The sequence below is a fragment of the Peromyscus maniculatus genome, chromosome 13 (assembly GCF_049852395.1).
Source record: "Peromyscus maniculatus bairdii isolate BWxNUB_F1_BW_parent chromosome 13, HU_Pman_BW_mat_3.1, whole genome shotgun sequence".
NCBI lineage: Eukaryota > Metazoa > Chordata > Mammalia > Rodentia > Cricetidae > Peromyscus > Peromyscus maniculatus.
Window position 1 is genome coordinate 27,162,869 of NC_134864.1, and position 18,180 is coordinate 27,181,048.

The window sequence follows — 18,180 nt, forward strand, 5'->3', positions numbered from 1 at the left end:
AGCATCCTACCAGTACTAAACTTAACACTGTTCTGAACACAGTTTCGTTTGTTTGTTTGTCTGCTGGATGGATGGTCTTGTTACAGAGACAAGCTGAATTTGTGCATATGAGGTTGCTTTGGGGAGATTTATGGTGTAGTTCTTAACCATGTTCTGTTGACTTGTCTCTCTTCACAAAGATACACACTGGAGTCAGGAATTTGGTTTTTGACATTGACCTATTAAAGTATCTGTTTGCACGTGATATAAGCAAACCAGCCTCAGAGATTCAAGAAGGACAAGGTCAGTGACTTCAAAATGTTTAGAAGGCTTTTATTTTCCCACCACATTCATGGGGGGCAGGGGAAGAAAGTTGGTTCCAGTGGCATGTGACCTTTTGACACAGGCTGGAAATGTTGCTGACATAGTCATTCCTGTCTCTAGCCCATTGTCTTCTTTAAAACTGGACACTGCCCCTAAAGTGACATCCCTCTTTTGAGTATTTTTCAAAGCAGAAGACAAACCATGGTCAACCAGGGCTTAGTCTAATCTTTGCTGCAAACTTTGTTTTCAAGAGCATAAAAATGTCCCCTGTTTTTGACCTCTGTCTTCTTTAGCCTTTGGGGTGAAAAGCCTAGGGTGATAAAAGGCAAAGACCTACTTTCTGAATATAGGCATCTCCCATGTATAGATGACTCACTTTTTCCAAAATTGTGCTTGTCAGTAGTTGTCCACAATTTTGAATTCTTTGCCTTAAAAAGGAATGTTAAAAATTATGGTTAGGTTTCAGGCTAGTACAGTTTTTGTTATGAACTAGTTTTGAAGCTATCGGTGTCAGCTGGGACAGAAATTAAATGTCCTCCCCAAATGGACAGCCTAAGGTGGAACTCCCGTGAGAGTAGCTTCATACCAACCCCTCCTTAACACTTCCCCCATCTTCCATCCCCATTACCACAGGCTTCACCCCTCCTAATGCGTCCTCTGTCTTCTGGTCACGTTACCCCAGGCTTGGACACTCTACCCTAGTTGGGCTATTCTCTCTTCCATGATACACTCCTTATACAAGATTTATTACCTTCTTTTTTCTTAAATAAAACAGCCATTGCCTTAGTTATGCTGGTCTAAGCAATATGTAGAAGACAATCTGAGTTCATTATATTTCCATAAAGGATTGATAAACCCAGAATTCTTCCACTCCTTGTATAAAAACTTGAAATACTTTGAGACTCAAATCAAGTGGAGGTTGTAATATGTCCTTTAACTTGATATTTATTAATCATATTTTATAAGCAAGGTAGTGACACATGATATGGGGATATATGTGTGAATAAAAATGGAATGGTATTCATCATGTTACAGAGAGACAAATTACCACAATATAAACTGGGGTAAGTTGCCAGAGAGGCTTTTATGAAAATATCAAATCTTACATATAACTTGAAGAAAATAATTAAATTGTCATAACATTGAAAACCAATTAACCATTGTATTATAAAGATAAGCATATATTCCAACAAAGGAATTCTGCAAAGTCAGCTTCCGACGTTATAACAAAATACCTGAGATAACTAACATACAAAAAGAAAAGGTTTCTTTGAATCTAAAATTTTGAAAATTTCTGTCCATGGTTACATAGACCTATTGCTTTTTGGCCTAAGGTGAGATGGAACATTGTGGTGGAAGTGTGTGGTAGTGTAAAGTGCTGGGTGTGTGGTCGAAGACATCGCACTAGGCCCTACCTTTCAAAAGCCTCATTACTTCTCAAATGCCCCATCCTAAGACCCAGGTCTCAACCATGCAGGCCTTTGGGGGACACTTAACATCGAAACTATTATACTCTCTCAGTTAAGACAACTGATTCTAACTGGTTCTAACCAATTCTCGGTTTCTTTGCTTAGACTATGCCCTGTTCTTTCAGATAGCTGAGTTTCCAGCAACCATCTCTGGAGAATGTAGGGTAGTGAACATTTTTACCACAGTTAGCCTTATCTCCGGCTCAGTCAGTATTCTCTCTTCACGCACTGACCATGCCATGGCTAGCCGTTTCCCTTTGCTAACATACAACTCTCAATTTGTTATTAAAAACATCATCACAGTTTCAGGTGTGATTTATTCCTGCAGACTGAATATTAAAAGAGCTATTTTTATCCTGCCAGCACCAAGATCCCAAGTCAAACATTTTGTCATCGCCGTACACTGATATTTTCTCCACACTTTCTTGCCCCTGGCTTCTTAGTAGAGCTGAATCAGATTGGACTTTCTCTCTCTCTTCCTTCAACAAAGGACCTTGAGAACAGATTAAGTTGGCAACAAGTCTAAGGAGAAGAGTAGAAAAGAACCAGGAGGGTGGGCACAGGGGAGGTGTGAGCAACAGTGAGATCTGAACCACAGAAGTGGCCATTTTCCTTCAGCTCTGTGGAGGATTCACCAAGCAGGAGGCTTGACCTTGATTCTGGCTGTGCTGGAGCAAGAAAGTACTAAGAAAGAGAAGGAAGTTCATTCAGATACATTTCCCATGGATTAGCCAGAGGTAGCGTTAGAGGAGTTTCAGTTCTCCTACCATCTGATCATGGAATAGAGGTTGTTCTTTTTGGAATCCTTGAGGTGCATTCCAGGGGAGTAAAGATTTGTTAGTCTAAGTGATGTGACAGTCCATCAACAGCCGATAATCCCAACACCTCTAATATACTCTAATATATGGAGGAAGGAGTGTAACTGGGTCCTCAAAGGTTGCAAAGAACGTTTCTTTATGCATGCTATATTTGCTAACTACACTGGGGACTACTCAGGGGAACGTTAGTAATATTTCCTTCGAATGAATTGTAAACCGCCAATCATAAATTCATTCCGTCTTCACAGAAACATTTTTCAAGGCTGTGTTTTCCATAATAAAAATAAATTTGAGTAAAGAGTGGCATTGCAGAGGTTGGAGAGATGGCTCAGCAGTCAAGAGCACTGGCTGCCCTTCCAGAGGACACAGGTTCAACTCCCAGCACCTACATTGTGGTTCACAACCATCTGTAACTTCAGTCTCAGAGGATCTGATGCTCTCTTCTGGCCTCCAAACAATAGGCACACCCATGGGACACAGACATGCATGAAGCCCAAACACCCATGCACATAAATAAAAACGTAATCAATTTTTTTTTAATTTAAAAGAGTGGCATTGTAAATCCGTTTGATGTTTGGCTTGACTGTAGATAATTTCATGTCTATTTCTACATTAAAAATGAAAGTTAAGGTAGCACATGCCCTGTAGCTTCTATAAATTGCCACATTATTCATGAAAGAATAAAGGTGAAAAAGCAAATAATGGATAAGTATAACCAGGAAAATAGTTCCAGCCTCATGGCTTCCCCAAAACACTTTAGGGGGAGGGAATCCAAGACACTGGGCCCTACTTTAAACACTGCTATCTTACCCATGGAGTTCATTTGATTAAAATAAGTGGTCAACAAGTGACAAACGGCCAGCCCTGAAAACATGTATATGGGTAACATTATACAGACTGAGCAGGTTATATGTAGGAATAGATACTTAGACGCATGCAGTAACGATGAATACAAATTAAATAAATAAATAAAATCAAAGAAGTCACAGATTTGAAGGAAAGTAGGGAGAAGGGTTTGGGGGAGAGTTTGGAGAGAGGAAAGGGAAGAAAGAAATGTTGTCATTATATTATAATCTTAAAAAAAAAAAAAAGCCCTGGTTAACAAGGTTGACACACAGGGATAGCGGAAAGTGCAATTTGTCTGCATCTGTTTCTGTTTGATGGCACTGTTGTAAATGGGCCTGGGTCCCAAAAGTGTAACAAGATAAAAGTTTTACTGTTGCAAAAGAATTCGTAGCCTTTAGGGTGTCCCACACTCAAGACCCCAGGGCCCCACTGAGTTTTATTCCTAATTCTAGGGGGGGGGGGCTGTCTCACTCTGAGTGGTCAGGGCTTGGCCTCACATTCTTACATGATTTGCTGGCTGTAAAGTGGTGCAATGGATAAGCAGAATGCCATTCTGAGTGCAACCTTGAGCACACAGTTTGATTTCAAGAACTGCTGACCCTGAAGGAATTTGAATTCCTGCCAAGTGGCTTCTTTACAATTTTTTTTAGGTGAAGTTTTCTCTTATTTGATACTGATAGAAAAGATCATACATTACTTTTACATTCCCTGTAGTTACTATAATAAGATACCAGAAGCTAAGTAACTATTTCTAAAATGTTTATGCAGCACACAGTTCTGTAATTTCAAAGACCTTTTCAGGTGTTTGGGATGGTGGTGGTGGAGAATATGTATGTATTTGGGTGTGTGTGTGGGTGTGTGTGTGTGTGTGTGTGTACATGTGTGTGCAGAGGCCAGCGATTGTTCCACAAGAGCAATCTACCTTGTTTATTGGGACAAGGTCTCTCACCAGGGCCTAGACTTGCTGATTAAGCTAATGGCTGGCCTCAGTTCTAGAAGAATGGCTGTTGGGGACTGAACTCAGGTCATCATGCCATCACAGCAAGTTCTTTACTGGCTGAACCATCTCCTCGGGCCCCTGCCAACTCTGCCCCCCCAGGAGCCCATATCAAATCAGAGTCCTTAGTGTCCTGCTGTAGCACAGAGTACCTCATGAGAAGAAACCAGAAGCATGCTGTGTGTGTTCTGGTCCCTGGTCCCTTTTTCCTTCCAAAACTACTAGGATACAGTCATAGGGGTGTGCCCTAAGACCTTCCCTAATCCCAGCCACAAGCCCCAAAACCCTCTAAACACCAGAGCCTGAGAATATTTTCTACTTTAAACCCTCAGTATAGGGGTTCAGCTTCAACACCGAGAAAACATCTTGGAACACACCAAAGCCAGGTAGAAAGCACAGCACATTCTGTCTCACAGCGACTCTCTTTTGAGGGGGGAAAGAACTGCTGAGAGGCGGATGACAACAAGGACCTTCCAAAGTCTGCCCTGCATTTCTGTCGCCCTGTGTCTGTTGGAGGTCTTCTGTGGCCTCTTTTCTGTGAAAACCTCAGACTATATTTTTCTCCTTTTTCACTCAAGGAAGTCTGGCGTGGGCAGTGGTTGGCTCAGGGTCACCTGGTTTCTAAAAGGACCCCTGAGCACACATCTCTCACTCTGAGTCCTTCCCTGGGGACCTTATCTCCTCTCTCTGAGGTCAGCCTGCTGTGAGAGAAGCCAGAGAGTCCACAGCAGAGAGCTGAGCTTATCTCTTTGGTAGGGACAGTTCAGCCATGCACCAACGGGTTTTCCTTCCTGGCTCCAGGGTTTTGTTTTTTTAAGGCTCATCTGGCTTTACTTTGTAGCCCAGGCTCACCTTGAACTCGTGATCCTCCTGCCTCGGCCTCCTGAATGCACCACCATGCCCAGCTCCCCCTTTCAAATAAAAATACTCAGTGTATAAGAGAGGATTGACTGTGTCCTTTGTGTGATTTCTTGGGCTCGTACAGTAAAGTTTGAGTTCCATAAGAAGAAGAAGAAAAAAAAATGAAAAAAAAAATCACTATTCATTACCTAAACAAAGGAAAGTGGATTAAAAACCAAAATATTACCCACAAGCCAGAGTACTGAGTGAACTTTATTAATACACAAAAGATGTGCAGAAGCCCTCATGTTGACTGGCAATAATTTTCAAGGTGTTCGGGGTTTGGAGAGGGCTCCAATGCCCCCAGGGTCACAGCAGCACTGGCGGTGGCGGCAGCTTCCCGTGTTCTGTGAGCCCTGGGCTGAGGGCTGACAGCAGGTCTGACTGTGGCTTTGTAGACATTCTTGTCATGATTTCTTCCAGTGAACACTACATAGCTCCTCTCACCCTGCCATCTGCTGGGAGTAAAACTGAGGTGTTTTTTTTTTTTTAATTAAAACTAGGCTGCTTTGGGTTCTATTACAAATCACATCTCTTAACACTTTACAATGAAAACTGAGCCTCTGTGGGGTAGCCACACAATTCCAAAAACCATTTTAACAGTAGGGTTTTTTTTTGTCTTTTGTCTTTCTTTTCATTCCCCCCCCTCACTCATTTTGGTAAAATGCATGTGACCTAAGATTCACTGCCAGTCATTTTTAAGGGTGCAGTGCAGGAGGGTTACGTGCGTTCGTGTGGCTTGGTCATCTCACATCCTAGACTCCTCATCTTGCAGAACTGAAGTTGTTCACTCTTACCCAAACCCCTCTTCCTCCTGGTACCCGGTAACTCACCAGGCATGTTCTGTCGTTCTGAGAATGACTCCTGGAGAGGCCTCACGTTAACTGAGGATATCGTGTAAGCCTTTTGGGTCTGGTTTATTTTATGTAGTGAAGTATATTTATTATTTATTATTATTCAGAATTCCCTTCCTTTATAAAGTGAGCGGCACATTTTGTACGCCCATTCACAGATACTTGCACTACTTTGCACATTCGTCTACAGTGATGCTGCTGCTACAGACATGTGTGTGTGTGCAAATGCTCTTCAAGCCCCTGGGCTGTGGTACAGGCCACCTAGGCTGAGGAGAGAGAGTTTGCTACGGTTCCTGTTGGCTCCCGTCCCACCCAGACTTCCTTTGTCTGTTGAAGGTGTTCAGACCACATTGACATGAAACCCAGAACGGCTGCCGGGACCAGTTAGGGACAATGTGTCCTGAGGACAGCCCATGGTTGCCAACTTCAGTGCCCGGGCCTCCTAGGGCACAGACAGGAGAAGCGGCAGGTGTGACCTCAGGTGCAGGCCTTGGTCAGATGGTTCTCCTGGAATTCCATCTGGGGCTCTGCCCCAGAAACTGGTCATTTAAAATGGCCTTAACTTCGTGGGTGGCATGAGATTTCTGCTCTTAGGACCAATGGAGGATGAGAGGGATGAGTCCCCAAGGCTGAATCTGAGCTCTTGAGTTGTTTACCTTCAGCCTGATTGTTCTCAAAATAAGTGAGTCCTCAAAAGTGGGTGCCTTCAAGGAACGGCAATGCACAAGCCTTGACATAATAGTTGGCTTAAAATAAAAGAGAAAAACTTTCTTTTTCCTCTAAGCTGGCAGTACTCATTTAAGGAAACAGTTTAACAGTTTGTAGCACACCTCTGTAAGGCCCAAGTGCTCCCTGGCAAAACAGAATTCCTCTAGCATGACCTTGGCAAGGTCTTTCACCTTGGAATCTATGGCAAAAAACCTCTTTGGCACAAAGACTTGCTCTAGGGTGTTCCACCCACCTGATAATGTCTATGTGATTTCATGGGCTGTGAATCTCTGCCCTGGGAGAGCAGTGATCATAGCTTATCAGATTAAAACCAGTTAAATTTTATGCATTATGTTTCCAGATTTAATGACATGTCATTTTTTTTCCTTTTTACTAATAGATATTAGTAAGCTTACTTACCAGGATCAAAGAGACAATAGTAATATTTTAGTCCCTTGCTCTTGTCTTTGAGAGGTTTAAATCACACTATGGCCTGGCTTGGAGCACCTATGAACTGACATATAATTTATATTATTTAACAGGTATAAAATTAAAACTCTTGCAGATAAATTTCACTAGGTTTCTGGTTAGGGAGTGGATGTGGTCTAAGTCTGCTCTGCAGCAATCCCCCCGACCCCATTTCTAGTTCAGACTTGCTTTAATTACTTTTATGTCCCTATATGTTCAGGTAATTCTTCCCTATTATCTTTCTGGAAACATCTATTGCACATTCAAACACGCCTTGTGGTCACTCTATTTGCACCTGTTAAATTAAAAAGCTAATGAATGTTCCCTTTGGATCTCTCCTGAATTATCTACCTTGTTTTCACAGACACTTCCTTTTCCACTGGAGATGTCCAGGTGGGAAGGGGTCTTCAAGGGGAGTGGCAGTTTGCCACACTTCCTGGGGTGGGGAGTTAACAACAGTTCTTGAACCATTTCTAATCCTGTTCTCTTTCCCTTTTTGCTCATCTTCCTGCCTCACTGCCTCTGGGAACACGGAACTCGGATGGCCCATCATCTGGAAAAATGCTGTCACTGGTTGCGGGGATGCGGATAATGTGGTGAGTCCTGAAGTTAATATTTAACTTCTCTCTTTGTGGAAGATGAATATGCCAAGTGAAATTCTTCGATGGTAAATTTTCTTTAGCATCTTTGCTCTCTCTGTGTCTGGAGGTCGTGTGCTTGGGGTCAGAGTTCAACCTCCTGAAATAAAGAGGGAAAGGTCTGGTAGTAAGTCCCAAGCTCCAGTCAACAGACATCACCCATTCACATTGACCAAAGATGATGTTCAGATACTCTTTTTCTTCCCTTCTTTCTCTTTGGGTTGATGCTATCCTTCACAGCATCTCACGACAAAGCATTTTGACGTCCCACTGCCTTCCAAGTTCAGTTCTGCTATCTTCTAAAGCTTTTGTTGAGTCAGGCCCCTAAGTCACAGGCCTCAGACCTTTAAAAATATATTTGTCATTGATGGCAGATATAAATTCAAATGACGTCTGTTTGTGATGACTTGGTGATGGATTGTGCCATTTCAGGGATGGCACCTTGCTGGTGTGTTTTTATTAAACATGATATGTACCTGACTGTGACAGTCAGTCTCAGTTATCCCATTGGAGATGTAGGAGATTGGATCTAAACTCCATAGGAGCAAAACTGTTGAATAGCAGTGTAACTTGGTCCTCCTAAACCTGAGTAGGAATGAAGTGCAAACCTGCTGCTGTCCTATGTTCAGGACCAGGGAGGAAAAAAATGGGAAATATATGTTTGTATAATGTGTGGGTCTCTGTATACGTATGCACATAGGTATAAACATCTATACTTTAAACACATTTTCCGAGGATGGTGGAAGGAGAATTCTGAGGAAGCCTTTGTTTGGGATGATATTGGAGGAGAAACTAGTCCAGTATCTTCTTGACTTTAATTAAAAGATATAGAATAACTAACTGCAAAATCAATCTGGTTAAAACTGACTGCCATAGGAAGTTCATTGTCTTGATCATCAGACCTTCACTCCTCTCAGTCTCCCTCTCAATTCACTTCCAACTGCCAGGTCCCAGCCTGAGCTGAGTGAGATGCAGGGTGGCACTTGCTGGGAGCAAAGGCATTCCTAGTGCAATCTGTTATGTTTGAAATTTCTAAAATTATCTGAAGGTTAGCATGGGATCTGGCATTTGTAAGACTTTCTGTGCTGGCATAAGTAATTTGGGAATCTTTATCTTAGATCATTCGGTTGCCCATGAATATCCTTAAGAGTGTATGTCTTTAGGTTTAATCTGTGGAGCTGGGAGGAGCCAATTTGACTCAATAACCACCTAATCAGCTATTTGCCTGTTATGTGATGTGATGATTAGACAGTTCAACATCCAAAAATGTTTTGAGGTTCACCCTGTACCTCCCTCAGGCCTTTTCCTCTCCCTTTTTCTTCATAGGCAGCTAGGCAGAGGTCTATTCCCTTCCAGTAATAATCAGTAGCCAGATCCTGCTTCCTTTGAACTGATCAAGAGCTGTGTCTGTGAATTCTCCATCTGTCTAGGAACTTGAGTGCTCTCTGAGGATAACACTTTTCGTGTATGATGCTCAGGAAATCCTCAGAGATTTCAGATTCTAAAATTGCGAAGAACAGGCAATGTTGTTTTTCTGTGTTATTTTCTCCAGGACGTTGTTAGAGTGTCTATGATTCTTCACGGTCCACTCTTTCTGTACTTCTCTCGGGGACCCTTTAGATTTTGAGGATGTCTGGGTTTCTTGCTTATTCTTCTTCCATGCATAGAGAAAGGTGAGCACCGACTGGGCAGTAAGGGGTCCTGTTCTTTAAGAAATGGCAGAAGGACTTGTCACAGGGACATGAGTACACTTACGGTCACCTTCCTACCGGCTCCTAGGCACGGGTTATAGACGTGATATGAGTCTTACGTTCATTCACCCTGGTTACTGGAACTGTCATCATCCTACTTTGTAGGGGGACAGTTTGAGTTACAGAGATCAGCTTGCTGAAGGCCATGAAGAAGCAAATTGACGAGCTTGGCTTTAATCGGGCAGTTGGATTTTAGCGTTAAGACATGTGGTGATGTATTGTATACCCTAATAAGATTTGTCTGAAGATCAGATAGGCAAAGGAACAAACCACTGCCGCATCTTACCTTGCCAATTCCACAAATCCTCTGTTTGAATGTCTCTGAGTTCTCAGCCAAAAGGGGTCCTCTCAGCCGAAAGAGCCTGGCCAAAAGGCCTCTAGCCAAAAGGGCTTCCTTGGTCAAAAAGCTTTTAGTCCCTGTCTCCTCACATCTTATATACCTTTCTCTGTCCAGCCATCACTTCCTGGGATTAAAGGCCTGTGTGCTTTCCAGTGTTGGGATTAAAGGTTTGTGCCACCACTGCCTGGCTCTTTTTTCTCTGCTAGACTGGGTCAATCTCATTTAGTCCAGGGTGGCTTTGAACTCACAAAGATCCAAGTGGATCTCTGCCTCCTGAGTGCTAGGATTAAAGGTGTGCACCACTACTGCCTGGCCTCTATGTCTAATCTAGTGGCTTGTTCTGTTCTCTGATCTTCAGGCAAAGTTTATTAGGGTACATAATATATCAACACAATGATACTTTTGCCTTACACACTTTCTGTTAATCAGCCTCATATACATCTTGACCCTGTGCACTCACAAAGGCAGGCTCCAGGTGCATCATATGAGACACTAGGTCACGCTCATTTCATTCTGATTTATAGCTAGCATTTAGCTAAAAGTTTTTCCATGAGACAAATGTTGCCATGCCTGGGGGTTAGAGCATGGATCACAGAGGAGATGATAAAGCATGTTAGGAGTTGACATGGCCTGCATGGTGACAGGCTTCTGTCTCTAGATAAACACACATCTTGGCATCTGACTGTACATCCATATTTTAACGCAGCTACACACAGGTTAGGAGCAAGAAGCAAACAGGAACTGATCTCATCTTTTTCTAGGTTCTAATAAAATCTTGCACCTACAAATTCCATTTGGATTTTTGACTCTTGTTATTGAGCGTTAAGGCTTCTGAAACTAATCATGAGTCCTTCTCTAATGGCTAATTTTCTGCTTTATTAGGCAGGATAATAAGGCCCTTCTCACAACCAGAGAGACATGATAAGTGTAACGTTATCTTGGTCGATTGCCCCTCGTGTTCCTTTCAAGAATCTCCATCAACGAGTGCAAGAATGAGCTGAGTCCAGCTGGGGAGGGCGTGGCCAGAGCACCCGCTCTCCTGCTGCACTCCTACTCTGGGTGTGTGACAGTCACCGTCTCCTCTGGGTTGAGAGCTCCCTACGGTCTTCATTTCACCTTTAGTACCTCTTCCCTCTGACTCCATAGAGACATATCCAGACCATAATACTCTCCCATTTCAAACATCCCAGTGGCTACACACTGCTTTTGACTTTTGTGTTCTCCTAGTACGGTACTACAGCAACCCAGAAGAGGGGAAAACCCTTGTGGGGGTGTCACAGCCAGTGCCACTAGTAAACTGAATGCTAAATTAAAAAAAAAAAGTGTGCATGAATGTATGTGTATTTTTAGTGTGGGCGTGCCCATGTATGCATGTGTGTGCATGCATGTGGAATCCAGAGGTCCACTTCGGGTGTTATTCTTTAGATGATGTCTACAGTGTTTTTTGAGACAAGGTCTCTTGCTGTCCTGCTGCCCACCAAGTAGGCTAGGCTGGCTGGTCAGCAAATCCCGGGGAACCTCTTGTCTGCCTTCCCGGCAGTTTATTACAAGTGGACACCAGCCTGGCTGCCTTTTTACATGGGTTCTGGAGGCTCAGCCAAGGTCCTCATGCTTGGGTGGCAAAAGCCTTATAACTGCGAGGCTCCATCATCATCATCATCATCATCATCATCATCATCATCTTAATTCATCTATTTTGTTGCTCCCATGAGGCTTTTTTTTTCTATAGTTAGCTACCATCTATTTTGTGTGTATGGGTTTTTGTCTGAAGGTATGTCTATATATCACATGCATGCCTAGTACCCTCAGAGGCCAGAAGAGGGCATCTTATCCCCTAAAATTGGAGTTTACAAATGGTTGTAGGCGAACAGGTAGGTGGTGGGACTTGAACTGGGGTGCACTTAACTGTTGAGCCATCTTTCCCGCTCCCTGTCTGGCTTTTTACATGGGTTTTGGGGCTTCAACTGAGGTTCTCATGCCTCAGTGGCAAGCTGTTTACCAACTGTCTTACAAGCCCAATGAAGAATTTTCTTTTAAATTAAAATGGAGCTTACTACCAAAGCAACATTGTCAACATTGACTTTTAGCCTTGTGTTACTGTGTGGTGTGAGAGAGAGAGACAGAAAGGGGAGGGGAAGAGAGGGAGGGGAGGGGAGGGGAGGGGAGGGGAGGGGAGGGGAGGGGAGGGGAGGGGAGGGGAGGGGAGGGGAGGAGAATGATACCAGGACTAGCAAGGCACGAGAGATTGTGTCCTGTCATCAGAGCTGATATCTGCCCTATTGCCTAAGTTCATGGTCCACAGTCAATCATTCAGGTCACTAAGAGTTTCATGATGCTATGTTTATTATCTTTGCAATTTCATTTGTGGACGATCTGTAGGTAAAAAGACTACATGGGGTGAAGGAAACTCAAACGTTTATATCATGCGTGGTAACGCGTCAACATTCTCACCCCAGATGACAATAATTGTCATCTCCCAATCAGTATAGGAGAGAACACACAAGTAAAAACAGGCAGATGAGAAAGTAAGCATTGTGGTGAAAAGACCTGTACATTTCCTTCATTTCAGTAACGATAATGTGTTCATCTGTGGTATGTGTTTGCTTGCCTTTTCATGTTTAACCATTCAGCGGACATCTGGAATAAAAGTGTAGGGTTCTTTTTTTTCCAGAATAAAACAAGACTCTTTGAGGAAAAAATAATAATAATCTGCCCTGAGAAGGAATAGAAGATGTCACTATGTCTGTGTTTTTAATATGAAGATGCCAATGTCAATGCTGCTTTGTTTTTCCCAAATAATTTGGGTGGTGGTTGGAAGTTAGAAAGTCCAGAAGTATATTCTTGATGGGAAAGTCATTGGTTATGTATCTCGGAGGGAGAAAAGTTTCAGGCCCTTTCAGGTGACCCCCTCCCCCCATTTTCTCCAATCTCATTCTGCCTACCATATTCTTCTGTCATCGGGTTGCTGTTCCTGCCTCTCTTACCTACCCACTCCTCTGTCTGCCCTTGACCATCCTAGGGAGCCTCATGTATCTCTGATCTTCTGTGTCTTCCTTCTTCTCTCTCTCTTTACCTAATAGCTCCTGCCAGAGGTCTGTCTGGTAACCTTCCTTTCTCCTCTCCTCCTGGGTTAAGACTCTGTCAGACTTTTTATTTCTTTGAGAACTTTGATCATATGCACCGCCCCTTCCCCAACTCTTCCCAGATCCACCTTCTCTAGACACTTGCTTATTACATCTGGTCTGGGTCTTTCTCACCCAATTTTGTGTATTGTGTGCGAGGGAGGGATTTGCCTTCCTTACCCCATGCTGGTTACTGAAATTCAGAACTGAGGCTGCATCTTCAGTGACTTCTGTGCCTAACACCTGCCATCTGGTGTTTCTTTCTAGGTAGGCCTTGAAGTGGACATTGAGGACTAGGATGCCTATTATCCCATGTAGCTGGAAATATCAAAGAATAAAGCAGAGGCATGAGCAGAGCGGGAGCCGGCTTCATTTTGGCTCCAACCTCAGTCAGTCTGATGGTGTTGAGTCTCAGTCACTTCTAATCAAGGAAGCCCTGGGTATTTCTATGCCTATATTAACTGGCGATTTCAGAGGTTGGCGGCCCCTGGAGGAGGTATGATCTAGAGCTGTCTGTCTTCAGTAGGGGGTATTTCTGAAAGGAGCTTGATAGCTGAGGGCCACTGGCTGGTTGCACTTCCAGCAGCTGAAGAATTATGAATCTTTCTTCCCTGCAAGGGGACCTGGGAAGTATATCCTAGTTCCTTAAAATTACATATAACCTTTCATGACATTAACTAAAGAGGAGAAAATGCTTATGGATTTGGGGCATGGAGGAGTAAGAGGAAATAAAACAATTAGACAATTTCGATTTTAATAGAAGAGGATTTTAGTAAAACAGATTTCTCTTTGAATAGGAAGATGTGATTCTCAGTGTCCCTTGAGGTTTAATTAAGTGCTAGGACTATAGCTCAGTGGCAGAGGGCATGCTTTGCATGTGGAAGCCCTTGAATTCTGTCTTTAGCAACACACACACACACACACACACACACACACGTGCAAAGGCTTACATATTCACATGCACATGCATCGACATACATACTATGCATATTCACATATACAAATGTATTCACACAGAAATGCACACACACACACACACACACACACACACACACACACATACACAAAGAAAACAAGTTTAATTAAGCATCCTAGCTCTAAAGGCAGTAATTCATACCTTTCAGCTCTCCTAATATTAAAACTTCTGAGCTGAAGATATAGCTCATTGATAGAATATTTGCCTAACATGAAAGGCCTTGGGTTCAATACCAGCAACACACAAACACATACACACACACACACACACACACACACACACACACACCATTACCCCACAAAATAAATAAATAATAAATAAACACAAAGTAAACCTTTCACTCATCCTACAAGCATTTATTGATTACTTCAGGTTTATGAATTCATTAAAAATAAAAGTCAAATACCAGGGAGTTGAGGGGATTTTAAACAACAGGTTGACAGGGACATTATTGAACACATGACCATAGTATAAGGAAAATAAAAGGATAATTTTAATATTAGTATACACAGGACGAACCAGAGAATAACGCACTAGTACTAACAGAGTAAAGCTGGGAGTGGGGGTCCTTTGGAGTGGTCTGCATGCATGCACCTATGTACATGGTATATGTGCGTATGCACTGCTGTGTGTTGTATGTATGTGTGCTTCGACACTTGGGAATGAGATGTTGGCTGAGCTAAGCCTTGAGCCTCTGGAGTTTTGAGTTTGGCTTCTCCAGGAAATGTTAGTTTTCACATTCCCGCCCCCCCACCCCCCGCCCTAAAATGCTCATTTTGGGCATTTAGAGCTTCTGGACTGCCCACATCTGTGTGGGGTAAGGAAAGGCACAGGGCAGGTCTGAGCTAACAGTGCCATCAGAATCAGCGCTTTGCCATGCATGCCTGTGAAATGACTGTTCACTCAGGTTTGATTCCTGTGAATGAACAAGATTCCTAGGTCTGAAAACACCTTTCTAACCCAGGCTGGGGTCTTCAGGCTCTGCACACAGTCAGTGCCTTCTCACACCAACCCCTGTGTCCCTGTGTCCTCTGTCCCCACTCACCCTGTGTCCCTGGCCTTCTGTGACTCAGAGCTGCACAGAATGGAAGAGCCTCAGATCCTTCCTGCCATGTTCTGGAAGACACTGCCTTTGTTCCCTTACCCAACGCTCCTTTCCTGTCTGTGATTCCAGTGGGTATATTGGTCCTTTGTTTCTCTGCCTGTGTCTTTAATTATTGCTCAGTTAACGGCAGCACTGATGGATAAGATATTGTGTGTCTCTCAAAGGTTTAGAAGAAGGGTGGGGGACCCTCCAGCATCCTGGATTACAAAAGCAAAGTTCTAAATTATGCTTACGAGGCGGTGCGGATGATAAGGAAGTAGTTAAACATTACTTTGCTTAGAAAGTAATTGTGCTCAGAGCCGATAGTGAACATCAGCAAAATGAGAAACAATTGATTCATCAAGTTCCTCCTCCCCACTAGAGACAGAATGGGCTTATTAGCCACAGGACTTTAAAAATCCGTTTTAGTCTGTGTGTAGCTTTCTTTATCTGCCAGTTTCCTATCATTCCTAAAATCCCATATTTAAAAGCTGTTCTTCTCTTGATCACCCTTCTCCAAAGCCTTTGTTCAAGGGATAAAGACAAAGGGTAGAGGACTGTAAATTTATACATCTATATTAACTTAGTGTCACCTTCTTTGTATAGTTCCAGGATCACCTACAACCTTCCAGTAAGGACCTGTTACTCTGTTATTGGCACCAGCTTTGATAGTGACAGAAGGTGTGGCAAGGTTCCATGTTATGGGGAAACCGTGGAAGTATGGGCTTTCCACACCGTGGGACAGGCTGCTGGCTCCCCCACACTCCATTTAGAAATCTAGTTGGAAAATTCCATCGCATCACACATCAGATTGCCTTGCCGTCCATTTGGGATCTGCAAAGATAGACAAGTCTTACAACTGCCCAGTTTTACGTGAACACATCTCTCAGTTTTAAAGCTATTGAAAAGGGCAATTTTAAATAATTTATCTGATTCGTTTCATCTTTATTTTAGCCAATAAGTCGTTTGAGAGTTCAAAGCTGCAGGCCCTTCATAGGGGATGTTTTACTATTTATTTATTTTAAATCACCTTTGTGGCTGGAAAGATGGACTAGTGGGTAAGAGCACTGGCTGCAGCATTTTGAGCCTGTGAGTTGCAGATCCACAGGACCTATTTCTTTTTCTTTTTTCTTTTCTTTTCTTTCCTTTCTCTTTTTCTTTATCTTTCTCTTTTTCTTCTTCTTCTTCTTCTTCTTCTTCTTCTTCTTCTTCTTCTTCTTCTTCTTCTTCTTCTTCTTCTTCTTCTCTCTCTCTTTTTTTCCCCAGACAGGATCTCTCTATGTAGCCCTAGCTGTCCTGGAACTCATTCTATCAACCAGACTAGCCTCAAACTCACAGTGATTCACCTACCTCTGCTTCTCCAGAGAGCTGGGATTAAAGGCATGTGCCACCACCTCCAGGCTGGCAGGAACCACTTTCAGAGCTGTGTAGCTGCACTTGTCTTAAGCACGGAGGTGTGGGGCTGAGGCAGCAGGAGGAGAGTCAGGGCTTGCTAATCAGTCAGCCTAGGTGAAGATAGCAAGCTCCAAGTTTAGGGAGCAGCCTTATTTCAAAAGGAAAAGGTAGTAAATGACAGGTCAGGAACTGGATGTTCCCTTCTGTCCTCCATACAGGAGCACAGGTTTGTGCGCCTGCCACTCTGCCCCCACATTCAGTAAAGGAAAAAGAACGATCTCTGTTATCAAAGAAGGTGAAACACTCCAAAGCGTCATTCTGGTGTATTCCTGTCAGGGTGCTTTTGTAAATCATTTATGGAAGCAGAGTTAGATTCTTGAATTCAGCAACACTTTACATAGGAAAAAATTCAGGTTGTACCTGCAAACTGTGAGGCTAACAAGGCAGTCGATGACCTGTAGCCGGAATAAAAATGTGGTCACACACAGAACCGATTTCTGGGATAGCTCTCGCTGCCTTTGTGCTTATCTGCCCCTGATCCAACCTGTTTCTTGGACTTCGGGGAAGAATTCATGGGAGGGCAATGAATGACTCATACCTGTTCAAAGGTTACCCTGCCACACAATTCAGCTGTCAGCAGGACATCTTGCCTGGCCCACGACTTTGTAGAAATCTAAAGGAAGTAGGGAAAAAAAAATGACTCTGCAACATTTTACTGCCTGGTAAACTGTCAGGATCCAGCGGATGTCAGCAGATGAGCTGGGAACCGCACAAGACTGACGCTGCGGTTCTGAACTTTGCCTTCCCAGCAGGTTGGTGGGGTGGAAAGATAGCCCGAGATATCTCAGGGAGCCGGCTTGGCTTGGCAGCCTTGGAGAGCTGTGGCCTGCTTCTGTCTATCCCGAAGAGACAGTGGTTCTTGAGCTGTGCGGGTTCTTGAGTTGAAGTTCTCTCTCTCGCTCTAGCTGGAGCCCATTGCAGGCTCAGGAGTTGTTGTTAGAGCCAATTTCTAAATGCAAGCCTTGCTTACCCTTAACTGAACCTGTACTTGGTGACGTCAGCACCCTCTCCTTCCTCATACACCTAAGGTCTGAGTGATGGATTCCAATGTTTCCACATCACAAAAAGCAGAGAGATGGGAGTGTCGTTTTGTTGTTTGTTTGTTGTTTTCCAGTAACGTAGCTCCAACAGGAATACCATGATTTTCTGAACTCAAGTCATTTTATATGTGGGAGAGAGGTAACCTGGTTAAGCTGTTGTCTGGGCACCCACAAAGGCTTTATCCTGTGCACCCTCAGTGCCTGGTCCCCAAATCCCAGTCTTTGCAGTGCCTCTCCATAGTAAACACGGTAGGAATATTCATTTTAATCTTTCTAGTGATTAAAAAGATAGTTTCTTCCTTCCTTCCTTTTCCCTTCTCTCCCTCCCTCCCTCCCTCCCTTCCTTCCTTTCTCTTTCTTTTAGTAGAACTGTAGAGTTTAAGAATATGTTGAATGAGTGTTTAAAAAAAA

The 18,180-nt window shown here is 43.3% G+C and overlaps 1 protein-coding gene and 1 long non-coding RNA gene across 21 annotated transcripts in view; one reads left to right on the forward strand and one right to left on the reverse strand.

The window, feature by feature from the left end:
• The window catches only part of Epb41l3 (erythrocyte membrane protein band 4.1 like 3), a 231,463-nt gene that overhangs the window by 12,551 nt on the left and 200,732 nt on the right, over positions 1-18,180 (forward strand). For 10 of the 20 annotated variants that reach the window (XM_076549846.1, XM_076549858.1, XM_076549843.1 and 7 more), the window contains exon 1: positions 17,323-17,481. The exons of 5 other annotated variants lie outside the window; for them this stretch is intronic. In XM_076549846.1, coding sequence (XP_076405961.1) covers positions 17,424-17,481 — 58 coding nt within the window. In that variant the 5' untranslated portion in view covers positions 17,323-17,423. Of the gene's footprint in view, positions 1-7,819; positions 7,960-17,320; positions 17,482-18,180 lie in introns of those variants that run through there. 5 more of the 20 variants (XM_076549861.1, XM_076549869.1, XM_076549836.1 and 2 more) reach the window with 4 other exon arrangements.
• LOC143268292 (uncharacterized) lies at positions 595-13,521 on the reverse strand. The gene is made up of 3 exons (XR_013044033.1): positions 13,395-13,521; positions 7,316-7,409; positions 595-731 (listed from the first exon to the last, which is right to left on the reverse strand). It is a non-coding gene; the product is annotated as an uncharacterized LOC143268292 (long non-coding RNA).